A 26,791-nucleotide genomic window follows, 5' to 3' on the forward strand; every position below is an offset into this window, starting at 1 on the left:
CTTGTTCACTTTTTTCAGTTGCACTGAGTAGAGTAGAGTAGAGTGGAGTAACTTTATTGATCCGCAGGGGGAAATTCAGGAAACTGAAAATTACAGTACAGTACAGTACTGTACATCTACTTCTGCCATGTGTCACAGTAATGCTCACTAGTTATAATAATAATAATACATTGGTATAGCACAATATCATACAAGGCATGCAGCTCAAAGTGCTTAACAAATGGATAAACATCACTGTTAACGATGAAAATAAGAAAGTGAAGTAGAAAAGAGAGACAGAAACAAGAAAGAAGAGGTGAATGAAGGAAAAGTAGTGCTCTTTGTGTATGTACCTAATTTGGTACAGTGGAATAACTGGTGTAATTATGTAAGATTGTGCACTGGTGTTGTAATAACATCAGTCCACCTACTTCTGCTTCTGCACACCTGTGATGCTCACAGTGGATGGTAGGGCTGGGCGATATGGAAAAAAACCTTTATCACGATATGGATTACTTTATATCACGATAACGATATATATCACAATATAGCACAATTACATACGTTTTCAGCTATTCTCTTTATTTGCTCTTTATCTATTTATCTATTTATCTATTTATCGCAAAACAGCTTTTCTTAAAAAAATTATCTTTTTATTCTTATTTTTACAGTTACATGACAACATGACATGTAATTAAATGATATTCAATTGTATAAAATTCATAAAATTACAATCACGATATAAACGATATAGGAGAAAGGTCACGATATACACTTTTATATCACGATAACGATATACTGTATATATCGTCATATTGCCCAGCCCTAGTGGATGGTGTTTCAGGGATAGCCAGTGAGAGGTGTGTTTGCTTATTGTATGTACTAGTATAAGTATAGAATACTGTATGAAGACAAATCGGGTTGCTGTTTCCTAGAAAAGACAGCAAACCCTGTGGGTTAATTGCTCTTTTGAACAACTGGGGTGAGTTTCTCAAAAGAGAAGTTGTAAGCCTGTTAGCAACTTCGGTAGTTGCCAATGGGAAAATGCATTGAAAACAACAAAGTAGCTAATGTAGTAAGCAACTTTGGTTTTGAGAAATTCACCCCTGAATGGCTGAAAAGAAGGGTGTCGTCCCAGGTTAATTCCGGTGACTGAAGTACCTTGCCTTTATTGATCCAGTGCCCTAGATGTGTGATCAGTGTCTTGCATACTCTGGTCCCGTGTAATCAGATCATCGGATAACCAAACCAATGACAAGTTATGTATATTATAATATTGTTTATATTGTCACTGTAAATGTATAAGACCATTATGCTGCTCGTTTTCAAAACCTGGAAATATAGCCTGCTAAGCAGTGTACAGTACAGGCTTTGTGACTCATTGAGCAATAGCAATTAATGGGTGTACTGTATAAGCACTTGTCCTCGGGTCTATCGCTTGTTTGTTTGCACACCTGAAGCAACTCTAATCTTCTCTGACTGACAATGGGAGATTCATAAAACTAAATGCCACATCAGTTCTTGCTCTCTGATGCACTCTCACACTTTTATGGGCAGGACTTTGGTCTTGGGAGTGGGCAAGTCTGGGTCCATTTTTTTTATCAGTGTTTCGTCAACCTTGGTCAGCACCATGGCTGGCCATCACAGAGGACACGAATTGGGGTGTAGTTGAAAAAGGTAGGTCTGCACACTGCCGATAAACTCCAAAAAAAATAATGCCATGCATGATGTGCGCACCCTACCCAAAACTACATAAATTGGGCAGTAGCCATGGCATAATCATAGACATCATATAGAATACTATGTGATGTCTATGGGCATAATGGTCAGGGGGTTTATCTTGGAATCGGAAGGCTGCAGGTTAGAATCCCCCTATTGTCCATGTCCTAAGTGCCCTTGAGCAAGCTGACAAACCCGACCTTGCTCCAGAGACTCTAACTAATACCATATACCTTAACAGTTGTAAGTCACTTAAGGACAGAAATGCTAACTGGCTAAGTGTAATGCAATGTGTATTATTGTATTACTGTGATGAGTTAATGCAGGCTGGTAGAATAAAACGGTCCATTTGGCACATTGGTGGCAATGCAGTGTTTGCATTGAGTCGTAGTTGACCAAGTTCAGGTGTAGGTGTGTAGCGTTTCCTTGGTTTTCTTTTGGATGGATAAGCATCAGGGGTGTGTCTTGGCATGGGGAATAAGGGCTCAGTGTGTCTGACTGACACGGATAACTCATGTAGACAAAATATGTTCTTTTTTACAGCACGCACAGATGTTACTCTGTGATAACCATGTCTGGTTCATGAGTATAATTTGTAGTGTTTTGTAGCTTCTTTTCAAGCAGGGGCATCAGCTGACCTAATGTTGGTCAGGGGCGCAGTAGGGCACCGAGAGATAATGCCAGCACGCTGAACAGTTATTTATTTTAAAAAGCTTGTAAATTCATTATAGTATTGTAAGTAGTGCGTGTGCGCTATTTTGTGCGCATTCTGTAGATTACTCCTTACATGTATGCTAAATTCCAGGGTAGCGAGTTTTTTTTTGTGAAACTCATACCGGGGCACAGCAAATCAATACCCAGGTAATTGCCCCTGTAAAATCGGCCTAGAGACGCCCCTGTTTTTAAGGTTACACTTAAAAACTGTTCACACTTCACACTTAACACTGTTCTTATTATTGCATAACCAGAATGTCATCCTTGTCATGAATGTAAAGAAATGCCTCTGCTAGTGAAGACAGAATGCATTGTATGCTAAATTGCATGGGTGGATCATGGACATGGTTGATTGACAGCTATGGCAGCCATGAAATCTTATCAGCTGCGACATCATTGCCCACACCCTACAGTATACTGACAGACATCAGCGTGTCAGGTTGTTTGTGTGTTCTGTCAGCTTCTTGTCCTGCCCTCCCTTGAGACCCATGTAAACCGAAAATAAAAGTCCACCGCACACCAATCTCCCATTTCTCTCAACCCATTGATACCTAAAGCACCTGCAAAGAACGCCTGCTGAATGCCTAAGCCCTTGTTAGGAAAGTTGCCCTCAGCCTTTAAAAGCCTAAATATGTTCGCCTCTGATGCACATAAAAGCATGAAACATGATTGCATTTAAACCCCAAGACCCTCATCTTGCATTAGAATGTGTTCATTCAGCTGTAACATAGACCACATATACCCACATTTTTATTTAAAAAGCTAAAATCTCAAGAGCAGCGTATATGTGTCTCCAGGCACCAAAGGTCAAACAACATATACGAGTCATCAGACTAAAATGGGTTAATTTAATAAGGTGACGTCTCGGGCAGCTTGCCCTTCAACCGAAACGTCACCTTATTAAATGAAGAGAAACGGGAGATTGGTGTGCGGACTTCATTTTCAGTTTTCATGTGACTTGCTAGTCCTGCACCAACAACTTTTTTTAGACGGATGTGCGTGTTTTTTCTTTGTTAAACCTCACCCTAAGACACAGCCATGTGTTAGGGGGTTTAGAGGAGTTAGAGAGGGGATAGTGAAAGGGAGTGGTAGTGTTTGAAGGGCCTTGTTAGTAGCTCGTTACTCAAGTGTAAAGAAATCGTGCACACTGTCCATTCCACCAACAATCATTCAACAATCAACAATCATCAACATTTCGGTCATCCGACCGTGTGCAGGATTTCTTTACACTTGAATGACAACCCCACTGGGATAATATCCTACGCACCTGCCCAACTACAGAGGTGTGCAAAAGTGTTTTCTTGAAAGTAGCTCGTTATTGCCATTCAGAGTGACAATGAGACTTTCTTTTTGAAACGCCCCTTAATACTGTATATCCAAACAGTTTAGTTGTAAGCAAGCCCCACATTTGAGGAAACATGTACTGTATGAAGTTCCAACAAATCCTGTTGCTTATGAAATTAAACTCTTAAAGATGACATGACCAGCAGGTATATCACAGACACATCCCCTTAATAAATTGTTAGGGCATCATCGTAATGTTTACATGAAGATTTTTTAAATTATAGAAGATATTAAAAATTGTATACATATATTACGTGATTATTTCATTGACTGTATTGTTATTGTTTTATACAATGATGTGGTTGCCATGGCACCAATGTTAAGTGTATGAAGCAACCCAACAGCCTTTGGCTGACCTTGCGTTGTTGCCTCTCCGGTCAGCGTGCCTTACATAGTTTGGAAAACAAGATACATAGTGAGTGACAGGATGGATGTCCAAGTGTTGTATTGTATGGAGATTACCTTTGCTCTGCTCTGATGACAGTATTTGGCTAGCACCTCTTAAAACTGGTGCATCAGGTATTCCTCAGGTCTAACAACGGGGACATTGTATTGCTTACTGTTGTCCTGGCACTGTGTGCCAAACATTCGGTGTCCCCTCGAAGATATTTTCATCCCTTTTTGTTAGGGTCATTTTTCTTTTCTTGATTTTTCTCTCTTTTTTTGGTCTTTTACGGCTTTATTGATGATAGGACAGTGTGAGAGGTGGACAGGAAGCGAACGGGAAGAGAGACGGGAAGGGGTCGGCAAATGACCCGGGCCGGTTGGCCACGGCAGGGCGGTCAGGGTCATTTTTTCAAAGTGGCTTATTCTGCACAACATGAATCAGTCATTAATGTTGTTTTTTATATATAAATCTCAACTGAGATATGACTATTTTTTTAAAAAAACATGTAGTGTATGTTTGTTGTATTGCATGTACATTTCCATGTCATAACTGAGAAAATGTTTTTCAAGAATTAATCACCAAGACATTTTATGGCAGTGTGAGGCATGCAAAGAGTTGCTCTTGTTGTTGTGGTTGTGGTTGTTGTTGTTGTTGTTGTTGTTGTTGTTGTCTAATACTTTTGTCCATGTTAGTGTAGTGTAGTAGTTTTAATGAAGATTTCCATCTGCTGTGATGACTTGTTCCTGCTCCGATACACAGACATACCCGTAACAATAACTACTGCCAAGAGCAAGGTATGAAGATAGGCATTAAGCAACTTTTCCAGCAAGTCCACCAGGTGGCATGCAACCCTCTCTTATGTCTGTAGTATTTAACCTACAGGTCGGCTGTCAGAGCCAATGATCAGGTGTTGGTGAATTTTATGCAACACTTCTGTGAATTCTGAAACACTGTTGTTTGTTTTGAAAATGAATTTTTGACAAAATTGTTTTGAGAGATTTGGCAGATTGTTTAATTGTTTGGGAATGTACATTTGAAGAGTTCAGATGCAAAACCCCCTAAGTGCCTTTTCAGAAAATTATCTTAATTCATTTTTATTTAATACAAAGCTATCAAAATAGCACATTTTTCTATTTTATTTATGTAATATAACCATTTATATGTATTATCAAGTACATGAATGTAAACCAAACCAACAACGGGGTTCTCTAAAAATATAGAAGTGCAGGTCTTAAGAAATGGAGTTAGGGGGTTTTGCATCTGAACTCTTCATTTGTAACTACAACTTTCAACTTACAACGGCAGGCCAGTTTTCCATGTCTGATTGTGCTTGTTTATTTGTCCAATGTCTAATGTCAGCAATATGGAAGAACAGTTTAGCAAAGACGTGATAGCATCCAGCATATAGATCAGGGGTTTCCAACTCAAATTCAGAGGGCCAAATTGAAAATTTGTGTGGATGCTGCGGGCTGAATTCAATATTTACTATTAAAAAATAACTAAAATGGTACATTCACACACACAAGGCAAATTACACAAGCAATCATTTCATCACTTATGACACTTAAATGTGCCTGTACTTTGTTGTAGATGAGTGTGAGATGTTACGCTGGCCTGGGCCCATTCATATTTCTGTGACACACTAAAGTTTGTATTCAGGTCATGTTGACATGATCTCATTACACGGGCCACATAAAATGACTCCACGGCCCAGATTTGGCCCCTGTGCCTGATTTCGGCATTCATGACATAGATCAGGGATGTCAAACTCAAATTTACAGAGGGCCGAAATCAAAATCTGGGGTGAAGACGCAGGCCGAATTCAATATTTATTACAAAAAAATACTGATAGTGCATACATTACACACACTTAATACTTGATGCAACACAAATAACACACTGCCACCATATATCTTATACTATCGTATACTTCTATCTGCTAGTCACCTACTATGTGCTGCTACATCAATTTGGAACCACTCATAATTCTTGTAATGTACAACCTTTTGTCTTATTTTCAAATATTAATGGTGTATGTGGGTCAACTGTAATACACATTTGAAATGATCTGGCGGGCCGAATAAAATGGCTCTGTGGGCCAAATTTGGCCCTCTGGCCTGAGTTTGACATCCCTGACATAGACTATATCATAATACTGAAGGATTCAGGTATTGACTCATCAGGTCATATTATGTTTGCAGATCAAGCATCAGGTTCAGTGCAGCCTATATATAGTACATCACTAGTTTCTCAGGTGTGTGCTTTTGAGGAGCACCATACCAGATTTAACCAGCAGAGGGAGGTAGTGCGCCATAGTCTAAATGACTAAGGTGGACAACAACATTGATTCCATAATCATCTAAACAAGAGCAATGACTAAAATCTGACCAAGAAAGATGTGTCACCTTCAGTGGTGGACAAAGTAAAAGTAAAACTGAAAAAAAGAAACACATTTTCTTTCCAACACAAGTAATTTATCTGAGTAAAAAGTAGGCAAATGTACTTGTACTTGTAGCCTAAATGTACTTACGATAAGCTGATTCTGCACAGGTTGGGTCGAGTTTTTGGTAGGTACTTGTTAGGTTTTTATTGTTTTTCAGGAATAACAAAGTCTATCTCAATAGGTAGGTAAAATGGAGTAAACGGTGTAACAGCTATGTAATATCATATGCTACTGTTGTAATTACACCACGAAAGTGGACTACTTTTACTTTTACTTTTACTTCGTCCACCACTGGTCACCTTACAGTTATCTATTCAAAACCACCAACATAAAGTCATTACAAATATGCCACCTCAGTCCCTGTTTAGAAGAACATACAACATTTCAGCATTCAGTGGCAAAACAATGATTATTGTCACAAGTGTAAGATTAAAATGTATTGTAGACAAAAACACATACAGGTCATGTATATGATACCAGAATGTGCTTTATTTCTTTCTTCACACAATTAGTTCTAAATCATTTTGTTCTTGAAAATGATCATGTATAGTGTTGTAGGTCAGCTTGTCAAGACTTGCCTTTTACATCTTTGTATGACAGTTGAGTACTAACGCTCCTCTCAGTAGCTTATGCTGTGTATGAAAGGTAAAAATTCAGGTACAGTCACTGTGCCATCAGATAATAGATAATCATAAAAGAAGTGTTCACACAGAGAACTAGGGAGAGAGAGAGAGAGAGAGAGAGAGAGAGAGAGAGAGAGAGAGAGAGAGAGAGAGAGAGAGAGAGAGAGAGAGAGAGAGAGAGAGAGAGAGAGAGAGAGAGAGGGAGATAGAGAGAGAGAGAGAGAGAGAGAGAGAGAGCAAGAGATAGAGAGAGAGGGAGAGGGAGATGCATATGCAAACAAAAATTATTGAATCTACATCGTGCCAAGCTCAATGTGAATATAGTTTTGAGTAAATTCTTATTTTAAATAATTTGTAATGAGCTAGTCATCTTCACCAATAGGGTGCATGAAATGGTCCGTAAGACATTTCTGTTCTTGTTAAATATTCAGTAAATAATTTAACAGAGTTACATTTTTATAGCTAACATTAGGAAAAAGGTATGCATTGAAAATCCATAGATGAAAAACAAAAAAGACATCAGACTGAATGATTAAGGCTGTCTGTTATGCAGTGCATAGGCCATGTGATGTTCTGTATTATTATGTGAAAAAGATTTTAGAGTTTATCCATACTTGAAGCATCCAAATACATTGCCAGTTGCACAGAATTTTCAGTTTTCAAACATTTCAATTTCCAGTCCAAATATTGGTTTCACTTGGCGTGAAAAAAAAACACAACATAATTTATAGGTAAAAGGCCATAAGAAATTTTACATTCTAGAAATGCGGGGAAAAATGTGCAGAAACATGGCATGGCATGTCAAAAACAAGGCATAATTCAGAATCAAGTCAGACTCATCAGCTTCTTACCTGTGCATAAATTCTAGGAGTCCAAATCCTTTAAGTGGTATTGGAGTGCCGCAGTATGTGAGTGGACGATCGATCCTGTGTTGACAAGAAGTTTATAGGCCTAAATGACATTTGTGTTTTATGACATCCCGAGGACAGTGTCTTGGGGGCCTCGTGGGGACAGCAGCATCTTGTGACAGATACCTGTAGCAGTCCAGTCCCTTGCTGCCTGCAGCCCTGCACTGCGCAGGGGAGTTCAGAAAGTGGCATTAGAGACTGGAGAGGCAGATGTGCTCTCCTCATCACGCACATACGTAGGCACGGCATGCATGCGCAGACACACACACACGCACAGACACACACACACACACACACACACACACACACACACACACACGGCACACACACACGCACGCACACACACACACACACACACACACACACACACACACACACACACACACACACACACACACACACACACACACACACACACAGACACACATGAATTAAACAGACATACTTTACATAAAAATCTGTGCGCGTGTGCGCACACACACACACACACACACACACACACACACACACACACACACACACACACACACACACACACACACACACACACACACACACACACACACACACACACACACAAAGAGACCCCTCACCACTCAAACTCCCACACACTCACACACACAAAGACACCCCCGCCTCTCACACAAATAAACAAACACTCACTCACTCAGCAGTACTTATGTTAGTTTTAGTGTTTCTTCTTGTGTCTGTCTCACTAGATTGGCAGATTGTCTGTCACTCGGATGTTATGCGCAGCATGCACAGAATGACAAAATGTCAGCACAGGAAATACTTCAGAACAGGTTGGAGTTAACACTGACCTTTATCCGTGCTGGAGAAACTGGACCTAGCTCGAGTCTGGACGCCTGCTACCTCATGCGACATGAGAATGTAGGCTACGTAGTATGTCGTATACCACTCAGCTCCAATTGAACAAGTCAAGGGATGGCTGAGCCTCTCAGCAATTTTGCTGTGAGAAAAGTGAAAAAAGTCATTTGAGTCAGAGTTTCCGCATAGACAATTATGCAAAATATATGACCAAAAAAACCTGTTTGGAGGAAGGTAAATGTCAATGATATCATGTGTTTGAGGAGAAAAAAAGCAAAAAAAAATGAAGATAGATGAGAAAAAAGGGGAGTGGATGAGAATTTGAATGTGAAAAGTTGGTTGCATGTGCATGTGTGCGTGTGTGTGCGTGCATGTGTACACTTGTGGATGTTGGATAATGGTACTATTCCATTCGCCCTGCATGATGAGGAGTAGCATATTGAGATCAATTAGCAGCGTGAATGAGTCACTGGTTGGCCTTTACTTTCCCCTTCCCGGAGATCACACCTTATTGGGATGGGCATGAGTGGGCCGGATTCATACGCCAAATACCTGAGAGGGCAAACACGTAAATGACCCCAATAACCATCCAACTGGAACAACAAACTGTAACGGACTATTGAAAGGATGTGCTTCCATTACATTCATAGAATTTGCATAGTGTCCATACAGAAATGAATGTTTGTGGGTATATTCTAACATACCTGTAGTTCTCACGGAGCAACATGCTGTACACCGTTAAATTCCAATGTAGTTAAATAGATACACATACAAATTAGCGATACATATATATTACTACTTTAGCAGACATTTTTATTCCAAGGCCACTTACAAACAAGGGCATATTCGGCTGGATTTAAGCTAAGATAACGAGAAACTTAGTTGTTCAACATAAGAAAGGACAAGCACTTGGAATGCAAGTAATTGTGTTGCAAATAATTAATATCATAGTAATATCACGTCTGCCGGACATATTCAAAATACGATCACACGTCAAATATGCTGTATAACCAGTTCAAATTTCGATGTAACATTTTGTGTAGTGTCAGCAGTGAAAAACAATATTGCGTTTTTTCATTTGTATTGAGAGTTGTGTGCATCATTCTGAAATGCAAAATGATTTTGCTTTGTAGTACACAACATAATAAAAAAATCAGGTCATCATGACATTGTAAATACATTTGTTCTATGGAGCGCTTTGACTTCAAACTGTTGGAGCCGTTCCTGATTGTGTGTGCTAAACAGCCGCACGCCATGTGCCTCTCATCTCATCTCATTCGTTGAATACAGGTTTTTGCTGTCTTCAACAAAACCTAAAGCCAAGCACCAGAGGCAATCCGCAGAGCGATTATACAAGGCACGGTTGCTTTGTAGTTTGTTGACTTCAACATTCAGCTTCATCAGATCATTGTGTGGTCAAGCAGAATAACTTTTGATCAAAACAAGCTTCGTAAATGTTTGGCACTACCACACGTGTGCATCATGTTCAGTAGGCCTATACTGCACAGCCACGACAGCTTTTAAAACATAAAGCTAATGTTATGAAAAAACAAAATACAGTATATGCAAAACTACATCTTCCTACTACTTCCTCACTGACAGAGCCCCTCAGCAAAATGTCAGCTGAGGTCATGGTGAGGGTTTTAGGCGGGAAGAAAGTCGAGGAAGGGTCTTTAGTCAGCAGTCATCAGTTTTTTTTTAAATCATGCGTAGGAGCCTGTAGGAGGGAGGTAGTTACATTTGCGTGTTCAGGCACAAGATTCTCTCGTTCTTTCTTTTTTCACAAACTGCGCCTTGTGAAAGTTGACCTTTAATTTGGCATGTTCTCACAGCTTCATGTGGAATGCGCTCTAATCCCGAAGGGCCTGGAGGCGAGCAGGAGTGGCAATGCCGGCTGCTGCTACAGCAACTTACATTATTAGGCCTATAGTTGACTGCAGGGAAGCCAACGGGTGGGGGGACAAACAGGTCAGTTGTCCAGGGCCCAGGCAGAGAACCCCCCCCTTAAATTGGGTCCCCATTATGATTAATGTATGGAGGCAGAGATGACTCAATCCCAGGCTTGGCCAAAGCTGTCATCAGCCCTGTCTGACTGTGTTACACGCTCACTCTGACTGGTGTGCTACCTGATTTTGTTGGGTGCTGCTGCATACATTCAGAATGTAGGGCAAATGTTTTGTGAAATGTCACACGTGTAATATTTCTTCCGCGTAGAAGTGCATCACTATGTCTGCACGTCATTTACGGCAAGCTCTGTGAAGTGCTGTTCTTTGAAGACATACAGTACATACAATACAGGGGTGAATTTCTCAAAACCAAAGTTGCTTACTACATTAGCTACTTTGTTGCTTTCAATGCATTCTCCCATTGGCAACTACCGAAGTTGCTAATAGGCTAACAACTTCTCTTTTGAGAAACTCACCCCAGTATTTGCATCTACTGATTGTTTGCATACATAAAAGTTTGTCTTTCAAGTCAAGTCAAGTCAAGTCAAGTCAAGTGTACTTTATTGTGAAACATCTATGTAACAGGGTTAGCATAGAAGTTTGAAATTGCGTTTGACCAGTCTCCAATGTGCAGTTTAACTAATAACATTTAAATAAGACATTGACAATAATCTCTCTCTCTCTCTCTCTCTCTCTCTCTCTCTCTCTCTCTCTCTCTCTCTCTCTCTCTCTCTCACACACACACACATACACACACACACACACACACACACACACACGCACATACACACACACACACACACACACACACTCACACACACACACACACACAAACACACACACACACACACACACACACACACATACACACACACACACACACAGAACTAACCTACTCATACATTATTTTACAATATTCTTTCTTTTCCGTGTCAATTAAACAATTCTGATTAAATTACTTATTGGAAATGATAGATAGTAGATTATTATCTCATAACCCTGTTTTCCACCACATACCCTCAACTCGTTCTGTGCCTCTCATTACGATGGCAGATTTTAACTTGTTGAGGAGCAGCCTCAACCTTTGCAAATTGTAATTGGGTCGTCGAACCAGTTTTATGGTGGTAGGACTAATCCCTTCATGAAGCAGAAGAAAAACACTGCAAATCTTAAGAGAACACTGATGCACTGGAGCATTTAAAGGAGCGCCATTTGAATTACTCTAGCAAGTCAGAGTTTGACCTCTGGTAGCGCTGCAGAATTTTGTTTATGTAGTTTAGTCGGATGTGAAATAATCACATAAACACATTGTGAAGATGCCACAGCCCCACATTGTCGGCACAGTTACGAACCACGTGGTGACCGGATATTGATGGAGTTGCTTTTGGCAGCAATTTAGTGCTGGCTAGCTTTATAGCAGGTTTTTGTGGAGTTTTGCACCGCAACTTAGTTGCTCAGCTATTATGGACGCAGATTCATATCCACTTATGAACTAAGCTGTATTGACACCTGGTCTACGCTGTCCATATGCATTGCATAGCATTAAGTTAACATGAACAATTAATTCATATTCTATCTATGTGGAAAGTATTTTTGTGTTGGTTTATATCTAAGGTATTTTTCTTTGTCTTCTACACAATGTTAAGCAGTATAATCCCTGTGTGCACTACTCCAGACAGATTCTCCGAGGTGACACCTTTAATGTGTGACTGGGAAAGATGTTGAATACTTTTCTTTTGTGTAGTGTTACAACCATGATTGGTCTTAAATCCCTGCCACTGTACATTGTACCATGTTGTTGGGACACTTGCCTATTGCTTTTGTAACAATCGAACTTAAATAGACACTGCACAAGATGATGCATTAACGGCTGCTAATCTCCGTAGCAGTGTGTGCGGATGAAGTGCAGTCAGTTGACCTTTCAGGAATGCAGGCCTGTTATTATCGTCTATTCATATGCCAGTTTCACCGGGCCCAACAGGTTTTTTGTGGCATTATTCTTTGATTTGATGTAGGTGATTCATCTCTGCCTGACATTTGTTTCACCATCGAATACACCCCCTCAAATACAGGGAGGAGGGTGGCGGGAGTTTGGGAGTGGGGGTGGTGGTGGTGGTGGGGGGTGTGCTAGGCAGGCTAGGTCCACACCCAGGGACGCTGACAGCTTCGGCTGGGCCCAGGACAAAGTTATCTGAAAGGGCCCGGCACCCAAATAGCTACAATGTAATGAGGACCCAATTCTGGGCCTCCTCTCTCTCTTTGGGCCCAGGGCAATAGACCTGTTTGTCCCACACACCCCTCGTCAGATTCCCACCACACCACTCCTTGGTCTCTCATACCTGGGTCTTTCATTCTTGCTGCCCTGCAGCGTATTGGAATGTCATGTCACACACACAAACTCCATTCAAAGATATTTGGTGCATCCTGATTCCTGACGTATCAAGTTTGAGGCTAAATGAACTGAGCAGGCGTGTGAGTGTGTGTGTGTGTGTGTGTGTGTGTGTGTGTGTGTGTGTGTGTGTGTGTGTGTGTGTGTGTGTGTGTGTGTGTGTGTGTGTGTGTGTGTGTGTGTGTGTGTGTGTGTGTGTGTGTGTGTGTGTGTGCGTTGTGTGTTGTGTGTCTGTGCAATATGATCTGCATACAAACACAGAATATGAAACTTGGAAAAGACACATCAGGGTCAGGTGACACTTTCCCAAAAACACCACGTGTGTGGAGAAAACACATTGGCAAGCTAGTTTATGTTTGTGCCTTGTTACTGTGTCTAACTATGAAATAAGTCAAGTGTGAATGAAACTATGAAATTATAAAGTTTCACATCTTATGCATTTTACAAGCAGTTTGCATGTATACAGATTTAATGTTGTGTAGTTTTATGTTGGAAGTGCACAATATAAAGTAGCCTAAGTACTGTCTTTTAATTGACAGTCCTGCTGTTCTCAGTCATCTACAAAGTCTCCTCTCTTTAATCACTATGGTTATTTATTTTTCCTCTTCCATTGTCACCTGCAGTGATGGGCAAACCTGGATTCATTAGTTATACAATCCAGTGCCACATATTCCAAATGACCTGCCTTCTTCAGATCTGAAGAGTACTGTCCTTCGTGTCATTCAATCACACTGGATTGTAACCAACAAATCCATGATGCCCATGACAGGTGCACCTGTGCCTCTCTCTCTGCCTCTCTCTTTAACAGCTCTTTCCTTATTTTAACAGGTCTGGGAGCAGGCCTCTGATCATTGTGAAGCGTGCAGAGGTTCCGGCTTGGGACGACTCCAGTGACTCGGGGGTGTCTCTGGACGCGCCTGATTCCTCCACCTCCTCCATGGAGGTCTCCTCCAGCACCAACACCTTCACCTTCGGCGCGTTCTCCTCGCCCGAAACCACCAAAGACGACTCTGGAAAACAATGTTACAAACTCTCCATAGCTGATGACACGGTTGTAGAGGCGCCGCCAGAACGCACCACCACCACTTACGCCAGCCAAGAGATGGGTGGCATAACCACCCACTACACTGAAACAAGCAGCCTTGGTACCATGGTAGACCAGGAGAACCTGGATCGCTGGCGGTTGCGTTATGTAAACATATCCAATAACGCGCCACCCAAAACACCCCCTCCTCTGAGCCCGAGCCTCGACTCTACTACTACTTCTACGCGGTACACCTCCATGCTCTCCCCTTCCTACTCCTCCACCTATTCGCCCGGTTACTCCTCCACGTTCTCTCCCGGTTACTCTTCCACGTTTTCTCCCACTTACTCCAGCAAGCCGTTCTCCACTTCTTACAACTCTTCTTCCACGCTCACTGACACGCACACTCTGCCCGAGCAGCCATCCCGTTACATGCCCCACAGGCTGCTGTCAGAGGGAGATGGCCTCAGGAGTCAGGCCTACGCTAACACAGCCCTTACCCAAGCACCTCCCCTCCCTGCGCCTACTAGTTCCCTACCTAGCAACCAGAGCAGCTGGTTGATTGACAGGTCCGAAGTCCAGCCCAGCGAGGCAACAGGTGGTGGTGGTGGGAGGGGCGTGGGGGCGGTGCTTGGAGCACCTGCAGGGGAGAGCAGCACAGAGTCGGGCAGAGAGCAGCGAGGGAGCGAGTCAGAGCACAGCGGAGAGACGGCACCAGGCTCATATTCAAGCACAGGCGCGCCCGTGCTCTCAGATAACATCGGCCGCGCTAGCAGCAGCAGCACTGCGTCGTCAGCCCTCGAGGACCATTGCCAAGTGGACGGAGGAGTCAGCGGCGTGTTCAAGGCCACTCGTGTGGAGCTCACTCCCTCCTCCCCCACCTCCTCCACCTTCTCCTCTTCCCTCTCCACCACCTCCTCCTCCTCTACACCTGTCAGTCCACAGGAGCCAGTCTCCCCTCACCTGGACACTCTGATGGATGCTCTGAAGACCCAGAGCATGGACAAGCTGTCTACTAGGACGAGGGGCTCCTCGCGCCTCAGCGGCGCCCCCTCCCTGCCCTCCATCAAGGAGGACACTCCGGACAGCCCTGCCAAGGATGCCAGCCTAGGCCTAGGCAGCACCACCATCACCACCAACACCACCACCGCCCAGACGACCAGGCCGCAGCTGGACACTGGCAAGGACGGACTCCACCACCAGCTGCTCAACAGCTCCATCCTGAACGGCAACGCGCCCGTCAGCCTGCCGGCCAACCTGGGCCTGAACTGGAACACCACCAAGGACATGCGCTCGCCGCTCACCCTCATGAAGATGCAGCAGCAGCAGCAGCAGATCGGCCTGCAGGGCTCGCCCCTGCGCGCCTCCACCATGAACAGCATCGTCATGCGCGGCTCCTCGTTCGACCAGGACGACCAGGTCCACCAGATGAACCAGCTGAACGGCAACGGCAACGGCGGCGGCATGGTCGGGTCCTCTCGCCTGGACAACAGCCTCATCTTCACCGGCGGCTACCAGCAGATGCAGCAGATGCAGCAGGGGGGCATGGGAATGGGCATGGGCATGGGCATGGGCACGGGCATGGACGACGCACCGGGCATGGGGCACCACCACCGCTCCCTCTTCCGCACCGGGTCCCTGCCCGACTCTGGTGCCCTGGACCGCATCAGCGCTGCGCCCATGGGCATGGCTGGCATGCAGGGCATGGCGGGCATGCAAGGCATGCAGATGGGCAACGGCAACAACTACAACCTGCAAGCCAACCTGGCCAACGCCTCCCGCATCGAGCGCCTCTCCTTCCTGGCCTCGCCCGCCGGCTCCGTCTCCGCCAACCTGGACGCCGGCTCCATGAACCGCATGAGCATGCCCCCCGGCTCCTTGCAGATGTCCCCGCTCGGGGATCTCAACCTGGGCATGGGCAGCCATCTGGACTCCATGCAGCACCAGCACCAGCGCATGGGCCTGCAGCGCAGCTTCAGCAGTGACGGGTCACTGGGTGGGCTGCTGGAGACGGCCAGCCCGACCAAGGGCCTGTTCGATGGCTTCAACGGTGGGGGTGGACACCACCAGGCTGTTCAGCAGCCAGAGCCAGAGCCTCCCAAGGTTCCCGTGCCCAAATACCGTGCTTTCCCTGATGCTTATGTAAGTACATACAGTATTTTTTAAACAAATAGAAGCTGTGTGCGCGCGCGCGTGTGTGTGTGTGTGTGTCTCTCTGTCTTTGCCTGTGCCTGTGCCTATTCCTCTCTCTCTCTCTCCTTCTCTCTCTCTCTCTCTCTCTCTCTCTCTCTCTCTCTCTCTCTCTCTCTCTCTCTCTCTCTCTCTCTCTGTCTGTCTCCTTCTCTCTCTCACCCCCCTTCTGTGTTTATGTTGGTTTCTGGGCTTTTAAATGGGCTTTTTGGACAGTGGGGCAGCAAAAAACATTGGACTATTTTCAACCTCTTGAGTTCAATGCAGGTATTGAATTTCCTGTGTGCTTTAAGATCGAGGTCGAAACTGTGACGTAGGATAATCATTTGAATCTTGCGTTGTTATGGCACGCATTCAAAATAAATAAAATTAGCCCCCTTTGTGTAGGTCTGTAAGACTGCTGCGGTTTTGACTTCTGTGCGAGGAATGTAAATGTGTCGAAGGAGGGTCACACACTTATATGCAAATTCTGGCATACTTGTGTCCGCAGAGGACTGCCAATGTCTGCGTGTGTGTGGTTATCTGACTTTGTTTAATAGAGGTGATGCAAAGAGATATACAGAGAAAGTGACTGTGGATGTATGAATGACTGTCGGACAGAGACTGTCAGAAGCTGAGAGGGGAAAGCGATTACGCGTTTTTGCTTTCTTGTCGTTTTGTGCCTTCATTCTCTTGATAGGCTAGTTCCACTCCTTCTCGTTCCGCCAAAACTTAGACACCCGACACTCACACAGAGAGGAGACAGGGAGAGAGAGAGAGAGAGAGAGAGAGAGAGAGAGAGAGAGAGAGAGAGAGAGAGAGAAAGAGAGAAAGAGAGAAAAAGAGAGAGAGAGGAGCAGCTTTTTGTGGTAAGGCCTCGACGGGACCACGTAACAATGGAGCCCAGGGCCAGTGTAGCGTTACGTCCACACTCATGCAACATTCATGGCCCCTGCCTTTCCCCCTCCACCCACCCATATAGTCCTATGGGACAGTAGCACAGTAGTCAAGGATGGTGCTTTAGATCCAAATTCTGCATTCCGTTTCTGACAAGGGTGGCATTCCAGATCTGAATTCTGCTTTAGGATTCTGACTCTGTAGAACTTTAATTTTGGAGTGTTTTTCTCTCATCGCTTTGCAAATGTCACCAAACATTTGCAAGTGAAATTTGACAGACATACTGCATGCAGCAGTCAGTCGGTTTAGTAGCCCACAGTATGACTTTAAAGAGTTTGGGTGTAAAAGTAATTAAAACGGAATGTTGTCTTAAGGTGGGCCGATCTATGTTAGCAAACACATCAGACTATTTACTGTAGCTGCAAGCACACACACAATACATTTTAGAGCCTATATTTCAATTGAGATTGCTCCTTACATGCATCATCGTCTTGTTTTATGGTTTTAGAGACTTGATTTGTGTGATGTCTCATCCTCCCAAAGACAGCTGCCAAAGAATAATCTATAAACTAAGTAAACTTCCTTGCAACTCCTGACAATACAGCCTGAGGACAACGCAGCTCAGCACAGCTTGGTTAAAAACAACAACATTATTGTGTGCTTGTGTGGCAGTAATGACAGCATATGCACAGTGTTCTGTCACTAAATGTTTTAAAAGAAATGTTCTCATCCACCTGAGGCTGTTTCAACTGTACGTGCCGAGACATGTCAGCGAAAGAGGTTGCGAATAATATTTCATTTGTCTTTGGAACCCTCTAGAATCGGATATCATTAAAAGCTGCTCGAAAAACAATTAGCACGGTGATATCATTGTTCTCTCCCAGCCCTTTGCAAATACTGGGTGCATTGTCGTTCGGATGGCACGTATGCCTAAGCAAAGAGTATGATTGTTTTTATAGATTTTGTTTCTGTTTCGCACGCATTGCTTGTGGTTCTTTTCCTTTAGTGTAATTCTGTTTGCCTCAATGTCTTCATCCACTATGCGCTGGTGTGTGTGTGTGTGTGTGTGTGTGTGTGTGTGTGTGTGTGTGTGCGTGCGTGCGTGCGTGCGTGTGAGAGAGGCAGAGACAGAGACAGAAAAACAGTGTGTGTGTGTGTGTGTGTGTATTTTGTGGTTTGTACGTGGTTTGCGTGCTTGATTGAGGAGGCTTTTTTCAGGGGATCAGGTGTCCATCCACAGCTGATGCCAGGTCAGTGGCGGGACCCTAATCTGAATACCTGGACAGGGAAATGAAAGAGTGCCACTGTACTGTCTTGAAAGTACGATTGAGTGTGACAGGAAAAAGGGAAGAGGTGCCGAGATGAAGAGAAAGGAAGACAAAACAGTAGTTGCCGTGAGCCTTTGACAAAATGAAAGACTGCTACTGTCTTAAAAGACCTGTTTTAGTAAAAGTACAATTTCAGTTTAGGTGAGAATGGGGATGGTGATGGTGAAAAGAAGCAGGTGAGGAGATGAAGAGAAAGGAAGACAGTATGTGAAATGAGTCTGTGAGAAAGTTTTACAAGTGGACAAGTGACAGGAGAATGACAGAGTAGGGAAATATCAGACAGGAGAGAGAGAGAGAGAGAGAGAGAGAGAGAGAGAGAGAGAGAGAGAGAGAGAGAGAGAGAGAGAGAGAGAGAGAGAGAGAGAGAGTAAATATTTTCCCCTATTCCCTCAGGCCTTTTACAGCCATATCCTGTTTCCTCCAGTGTAGCTAGTTGAAACCCTCAGAGTTAGATTACTCTGTTCAAACACCACACAGTTAGGAACAAACAGCTGAATAGTCCTGCAGTTAGCAGTGAGCGGTTAGCATTTTTTACTCAAGGAGCAGTAGCAGTAGACAAATAACAGAGGTGACAAAAGGAGAAGTAAAAAAAAACTTTCCTTCCAATACAGGTACCTGATCTTATGATCAGCTCTGCTGGCTGGATCAAGTTTGTGGTGGGTTTTTGTTAGGTTTTTAGTGTTTTTCAGTAACAACACAGTCTATTTACTTCATCAGGTACAATGGAGTAAATGGTGTAGCAGATATTACTATGTACTGACACCATGAGTTTCCCTGTACTTTTACTTTTGACACGCCTGACAAATAAAGTGTATGAGATACTGTAGAGCAGTGAAGTGTTCTCCAGGAGACCTGGATGTCTGTGAAGATTATCATTCCCCATTGTGACAAGTGCGCAAATGGAAAATTGAAAAAAAAAACGAAATCAGGCCAAAACCCTCAGAGGTATTGATTTATCTGTTCATCTGTGTGTCCGCCTGCAGTGTTTTTGTTTTTCTGCGGGGGGCGTCAAACACAACATTGCGTGCATACAGCATTGACCAGGGGACCAGCTTACCTCCTATGATTATTGTTGTTATTATAGCAAATGAGGAGATCCTTCAAAAAAGAAGTCCAGTTACCTACAACTATACTGTTTTGACAAAAAAAGAAGTCCAGTTGACTACAAATGACAGTCCAACAATTAGTTTTGTTATGTTTACAAAGTAGGAGTAGCCCATGTTTGTGTTTTCTTTAGCCATGGAATAGCAGTGGAGTGTGTTGTAGGAGGGATGGGCTGTTCTCCATTCGTTACTATGGATGCTCAAAAGGCACATGTCAAATAGTCTTTACATCATCCAGGATCAACAGTTGAGAAATAAAGTCTTGTGATGGTTGGCAGACTATGTATGTGTTAGTGTGTGTGTGTGTGTGTGTGTGTGTGTGTGTGTGTGTGTGTGTGTGTGTGTGTGTGTGTGTGTGTGTGTGTGTGTGTGTGTGTGTGTGTGTGTGTGTGTGCGCGTGCGTGCGTGCGTGCGTGCGTGCGTGTGTGTCTGTGTGTGCGCACCTGCGTGTGTGTGTGAGAGAGACAGAGACAGAGACAGAGAAAAAGTGTGTGTGTGTGTGTCTGTGTGTGTGTGTCTGCGTGTGCGTGTTTGTGTGCATGCATGTGTGTGTGCGTGCATGAATGTGTGTGTTTGTGCATGCATGTGTGTGTGTGTGTGTGTGTGTGTGTGTGTGTGTGTGTGTGCATGCATGTGTGTTGGTGTGTGTGTGTGCATGCGCGGGTATATGTGGGCTTCTTTGGTGCCATCCTCCTGTTGTGCTTTGCCAGGTCATCTGTCGAGTCCTGCTCCTGCTCCACCACACCCTGTCCTTTGTATTTGCTCTCTCCGCTCATTACAGCGGAATGCACACATAGCTGAGGTGTGTGTGTGTGTGTGTGTGTGTGTGTGTGTGTGTGTGTGTGTGTGTGTGTGTGTGTGTGTGTGTGTGTGTGTGTGTGTGTGTGTGTGTGTGTGTGTGTGTGCGCGCGCGCGTTTGTGTGTGTGTGTGGGTGTGAGTGTGTGTGTGTGTGTGTGTGTGTGTGTGTGTGTGTGTGTGTGTGTGTGTGTGTGTGTGTGTGTGTGTGTGTGTGTGTGTGTGTGTGTTTTGTGTGTGTGCGTGCATTATGTATGGGCTTAAATGTGTAGACTGTATTCACACATCATATTATCATGCGTACCTTACACAGCTTTCAGCACATATATGCATATATTACTGTATCTCTGCCAGTCTGCATGTGTGTGCATGCATGTGACTCTGTGCTGGGCCGCCGACAGCTTTTGCCAGGGCCAGGACAAAACCATGTGAAAAGGGGCCCCTCTCTCTACACATGCAATGCAATGGGGACACAATTCTGGACCTTTCCTCTCCTTGGGCCCAGGAAAACTAACCGCTTATCCCACCTGAACGTGGGCCTCAATGCGAGTGTGTCACACTGTCTATGGTCTACGTGTTATCCATATATTATTATTTATGGTGAATTCAGGTAAATTGGGTCACTTTGGGCCATTCACTTATATGCAAAAAAAGTGGCCGAATTTTACCCGAATTCACCATACATATAAAACATGCATGTCTGCTCTATAGGGCTCTGTTCAAGTTCCTCAGCTGTGACTGGAACGTACACAGCCCTGGGCAAGGAGTGTACACCCAAAGTTGATAAAGGGATTATGGCATCTCCCCGCTCCTAGTGTACCTGTACGTATGCACATGTTTGCACAGCCACCCCCAGGTATCACAAATGCAGAATATGCAGAATAGAGAGAAGGGGGGGGGGGACACTTTGTTTTATTACCTACAGTAAGTTGAGGCTTGTGCTGTGTGTTACATTGAAATACGGTTGTTAGAAGATGGGTCTGTCGGGACCATTACAGTCAAGAAACACAGACAAGAAATTTAAAATGCAATTTCTTTATTGAATAGTTAAATATTAGATTTGGCGGTATGGGAGTCCCCTGATTTCCATGAGCACCATGGAAAGGAGAGATTCAGGGGACAGCAGCAGCGTAGGGAATGCTCTCCCAATTTACGATTAGGAGATCAAACAATTCCCCCATGAACAGAGCAGGCGACATGACAAGGAGTAGCCCATGCCATGTCATACACGACAAGGTGGAGTTGGAGAGGTGATAGGTTGCGAAGAAGCGAGCAGCCAGAGTTGAAAAAAAAACCCATTAGAACTTTTAAAAGGAGCCAAATTTGAAACTGACCAATGAGGAGAGAGGAGAGTTGATTCAAGCTCTTGACTACCATACTCATGAACAGCGTGACGTTTTCCATGTGCTTTACGCCCATTTATGGGGGAAAACAACCCATGCAAGTCAATTGGTGATGTTGGGATTTAATAAATGAAAGATACGGACCTGTAGACTATCGTTGTTCACGTGCAACATGTCGAAAACGTGTTGTGTTGCCGGCTGTTTAAATAATATAGCCAAACAACCGTGGCTGAAGCATGGAATGTGTTCATCAAGGCTAGCCGATGTAGCATGTAAGTCAATGAGACATTTGGTTTGCTTTCACCCATTAAGGGGCGTAACGCAAATTTACCCGGATGGTATGGTTGGCCAGAACTACTGTAACTCTAGGACGCTCCATTTATTGGACAACCCAAATATGCTTCTTAAAGTCAAGTAAAAGTTTTCAGCTTCTCAAAGGTTCTCGTGGTGTCTTTGCCTGGGGATCTTTGTTGCTTTGGAAGTTATTTGAGAAGCAGTAGAAACCAGTTTTTGCTGGATGTGAGAGAGCCTTGAAGGTAAATTGGTTAACAGCAGCATATCAAAGCCGGCGTGGTTGGGCCTGTAGGTCTTTTGGTAAAGGAATGAAACAAGACCTAAAACAAAGAAGGCTTGTATGTTCAGAAGAAAATATGGCCTACTTAAGAAGAGAACATGACAAAAGAAAACCTCAAATTTAGCGGACAAGATATTGTCTTCTTAAATGTGAAGATTCTTGTTCATCTAACTCATCTTAGTCAAGGAAGCTATGGATGTTCAAAAGACACAGGTCAAATTACCCCTAAATGTCTGTGAAGATTCTTGGTGATCCAGGTCAAGTTGTAAGATAGAGTTTAGTTATAAGATATCTCCAAAGGAAAAAGATAGACTGGAGGCAGACAGGGACTGGATGGTCAGAAGAAACCTTCCTTCTTGAAAAAGGACACTCCAAAATGCTTGAAATGAAGAGCATTTCGCAATGCACCATACATAATGGGGACTGACCAGCTGGACTAGAAGAGGGAATTAACGACACATATTTTAACAGACCACAATACCGCAGGTCGTGGAGGTATCTTCTCTGACATTGCCACATGCACTTAGCAGACTAAATAGAACTAAAAGTCACTCATCATGACTTATGTCCCTGGATGCTTGGTTGTAGTCATGGTGAATAGTTTTGTTCTTTTTTAACCCAGTTCCTCTGAAAAGTGCGCTAATAATCCACAAGCATCCTGTTGGACTGGCTATGTGGGTCGTCTCACTGTCAACGCTAGTGTTATAGACTTGAGGTGCTCTGAAGAAACAGCACTCATGACTTGAGGTCCATCTCTTGGCTTGTGTTTTGGGGACGTGCTAGAATGTGTGGAATTTTGTTTTTAGAAGAAAGTTAAACTTTCATCCATCCCTCCTCACCTGTCAACCTTCTCAACCATCGCTAGTGTCTTTTTCCCACAGTGAAAGCTGACATCACTCACGGAAATGTCATAGCAACACAAGCAGGTTCAGCGATTTGGCTCAAACGATTAACTGCCTGGATATGCCACATCACATTGATAATTTGCACGGGCTACTAAATAGAAATCTAGTTGACTAGTCTAGTAGGCTGGTCATGCTGGTTAAGCTAGTGAAGCGTTTAAACCACAAAAGAGGAGGAAGCTCAACATTTAATCACTTTGTACTCTTGTACGTACATTTGTTCATTTGCTTGCTAAGGAGTGGTATAATTTTGCTAAAGTGTACAATCACCATTACATGCTGAAGAAAGACTATGGTAGCCAATAAAAGAGTGTCGCTGCCAGAGTTGTGTAAAGTAGAAGTAGCAGTACTCTTATGAATGTAATTACAACACTAGTGGTATGATATTACATGGTTTCAGCTATGTAACGTCATAGTACATACATCTGTAAGAGGACTTCTACTTCTACTTTATACAACTTTGGGGTGCATTTCTGGAAAGCGTAGTTGTTAGCAGTTAGCAACTTCGGTAGTTGCCAATGGGAAATGGGCAACTACGCTTTCCAGAAATGCACCCCTGATCGCTGCAGAACTAGGCTGTTGCATGCCTGTCTGTTGTTTACTACCTGGTAAGAAGACACTGCTAAGTAGCCAGGCCACAGGAGGCAATCAGAGCACACAGACAGGTGGAGAGAGCCAGAGATAACGGGTGCCAGTCAATATAGTTCCTCACCTCCTTACCTGTTGTTTGTAGCCTTTTGTCTCAATGTCGTCCCGCAGGAGACAACAGAGCAGCTTTTGGGATGATTTTCCCCATCCTGATTGCAAATGAGTGAATGAGTCAATTTTGAACTGTGCTTTTTGCGAGATATTGTATAATCACTTGCCAGTGCCAGTCAATATAGTTCCTCACGTCCTTTTCCTAATGTGTGTAGCCTTTTGTCTCAATGTCTTCCCACAGGAGACAACAGAGCAGCTTTTGGGGTGATTTTCTCCATCCTCATTGCAAATGAGTCAATGGCTTTCGAATTGTGCTTTTTGTGAGGTATTGAATAAAGCTTACATCACCAATGACGTGTAGCCTTACATAATGAGGCCACAAGACACAGGAAAGGATTTGTAGAACTATAATGACTTGAACCCAATGAAAGTGGTTTGGCATGAGCAGCGCGTCTATTGACGAACTCGTTCCCTTGTCTGCTCAAATAAAAACAAGAGAATCATGGCCCCTTTAAAAACATTAACACATGTATAGCATGTGTTTAACATGTCTATAACTCAACAGATGGGTGTACATAGTCTGATTCATGTGCCACTGTCAGTATCACTCAACATAGTTGTGGAAGGATCACTGATGTATGTGAATATGGGAGGTGAACATCTGATTATAGATAGTGTTTAGAGATTGTGGTTTCATGCCATAAATCCTGATATTGCAGTGGGTGGGTGGGCTGCTATTTGGGAGTGGCAATGTGCACATGCTCACACCTGTGCAAACGTGTGTTTGAAATTGTGCATGAAACTGTGTTGTGTGTCTGGTAAAATGTGCACATGTACACAGATCCAGTCTGAGGTGTGTGATGTTTGTATTCTTGACAGAATTGGCGAGACACAGGCCACACATGCGTGCACACACACATTCAGACGAAGGTTATCTCATTGGGTCTACCTTGTGTTTATTCTGTCTGGTTTGTCTAGTTTAAAAAAAACAAAACAAAAAAACGGATTGATCCTTGGGCGTTAATAAGTACAAATGGCCATGGTAGGCACTTTATGTAGCCTATCGCGCATTCCATTGTGACATCATGCCTGGAACAACTGCATAGCAGATTACTAAAAAAAAATGTTTAAGCTAATTTGGGATAATGTAGCAGGCCTACAGCATTTTTCTATTCAGTTTATGTATTATGTAAGATACTGCTGTATATTTGCAAAGGAAATATTCCCATGTGAAGGAACCTGATGCTATACTGTAGCATTTTGCACATTTGGTGCAAATGACTACAGTAATGCATGTGCATATATAAAGACAGATTGAATGGAGATTGCATGGAGATTGCAGGCTACTTCATGTACACTTTTTGTGACGTCAAAATGGGCAACATTGCAACATCATACACTGTAAAACATTGCAGACAGTTAAATGTATAAGTTACCCTGCTGCTTTAAGTTTGTAAGTCAACTCAACTTGAGAAAGCCTCGAGTTGAGGTAACTTACAAACTCAAGGCAGCTGGGCAACTTAGCTTTTTACGTTTAACTGGTTTGCAATGTTTTACACAGTGTATCATTTACACCCTTTTCACACCACCCTTGCAGGAAGACAATGATATCAAGGGCTTCAGTCTTGAAATCAAAGCAGTCCTAATGGCACAGCAGTCAAACAATGGCAGTCATTCATGAAAGGCTGACAGCCAAGGTGTTAAAGCACCTGCCAGAACTGGGGATGTGTGAAGGTGCAAGGGACTGCAAAAAGGTCTTGCTCTCTCTCTCTCTCTCTCTCTCTCTCTCTCTCTCTCTCTCTCTCTCTCTCTCTCTCTCTCTCTCTCTCTCTCCCCCTCTCTCTCTCTCTCTCTCTCTCTCTCTTCCGACACCCTCCTTGCTGTCCCTCCCTCTCGCTCTTGCTCTCACCCTCCATCTCTCTCTCTCTCCATCTCTCTCTCTCTCTCTCTCTCTCTCTCTCTCTCTCTCTCTCTCTCTCTCTCTCTCTCTCTCTCTCTCTCTCTCTCTCTCTCTCTCTCTCTCTCTCTCTCTCTCTGTTTTCAATTGCTTAGCTTTGCAACCATCATAATTGCTTCTGGCTGTGAGGCTGTGAGGCTGTGAGAGAGTAATCTCTTTCCATTGGCACACCCCACACTATCTGTGCAGAAACTTGTTCCTCTCTACCTGTCAGCCCCAGTCATCCATTAGTTTTAACGTTAGTTAGAACAGAACATTCTTGGCCCTGCCGTGGCCAACCGGTAGGGCACTCGCCTGCCATGCGGCTGACCGGGGTTCGATTCCCGGGCCGGGTCCTTTGCCGACCCCTCCCTGTCTCTCTCCCAATTTGATTCCTGTCCACCTCTCACACTGTCCTATCAAATTAAGTAAAAAAAGAACAGTACATTCTTTTTGGCATCATGGTATACTCTGCTTTTTTGCCATTTAAAACCATGAATAAATGTATCCACACACACACACAAACACACACACATGCACGCGCACGCACGCACACACACACACACACACACACACACACACACACACACACACACACACACACACACACACACACACACACACACACACACACACACACACACACACACACACACACACACACACATATATAAGGATATGGAATGATTAAATGCTCGCAAAAGATTGGAAATGGTAAATGACTAACGACTGCACTGAA

At 43.7% G+C, this 26,791-nt stretch overlaps 1 protein-coding gene across 1 annotated transcript in view; it reads left to right on the top strand.

Annotated features, from left to right (window-relative positions):
- Positions 1-26,791, top strand: part of crybg2 (crystallin beta-gamma domain containing 2) — a 60,770-nt gene that overhangs the window by 2,026 nt on the left and 31,953 nt on the right. Inside the window, exon 2 of the mRNA XM_063185702.1 lies at positions 14,110-16,447. Within this exon, the coding sequence (XP_063041772.1) occupies positions 14,110-16,447 (2,338 nt within the window). The remainder of the gene's footprint in view (positions 1-14,109; positions 16,448-26,791) is intronic.

Source organism: Engraulis encrasicolus, chromosome 20 (genome assembly GCF_034702125.1).
Source record: "Engraulis encrasicolus isolate BLACKSEA-1 chromosome 20, IST_EnEncr_1.0, whole genome shotgun sequence".
Lineage (NCBI taxonomy): Eukaryota > Metazoa > Chordata > Actinopteri > Clupeiformes > Engraulidae > Engraulis > Engraulis encrasicolus.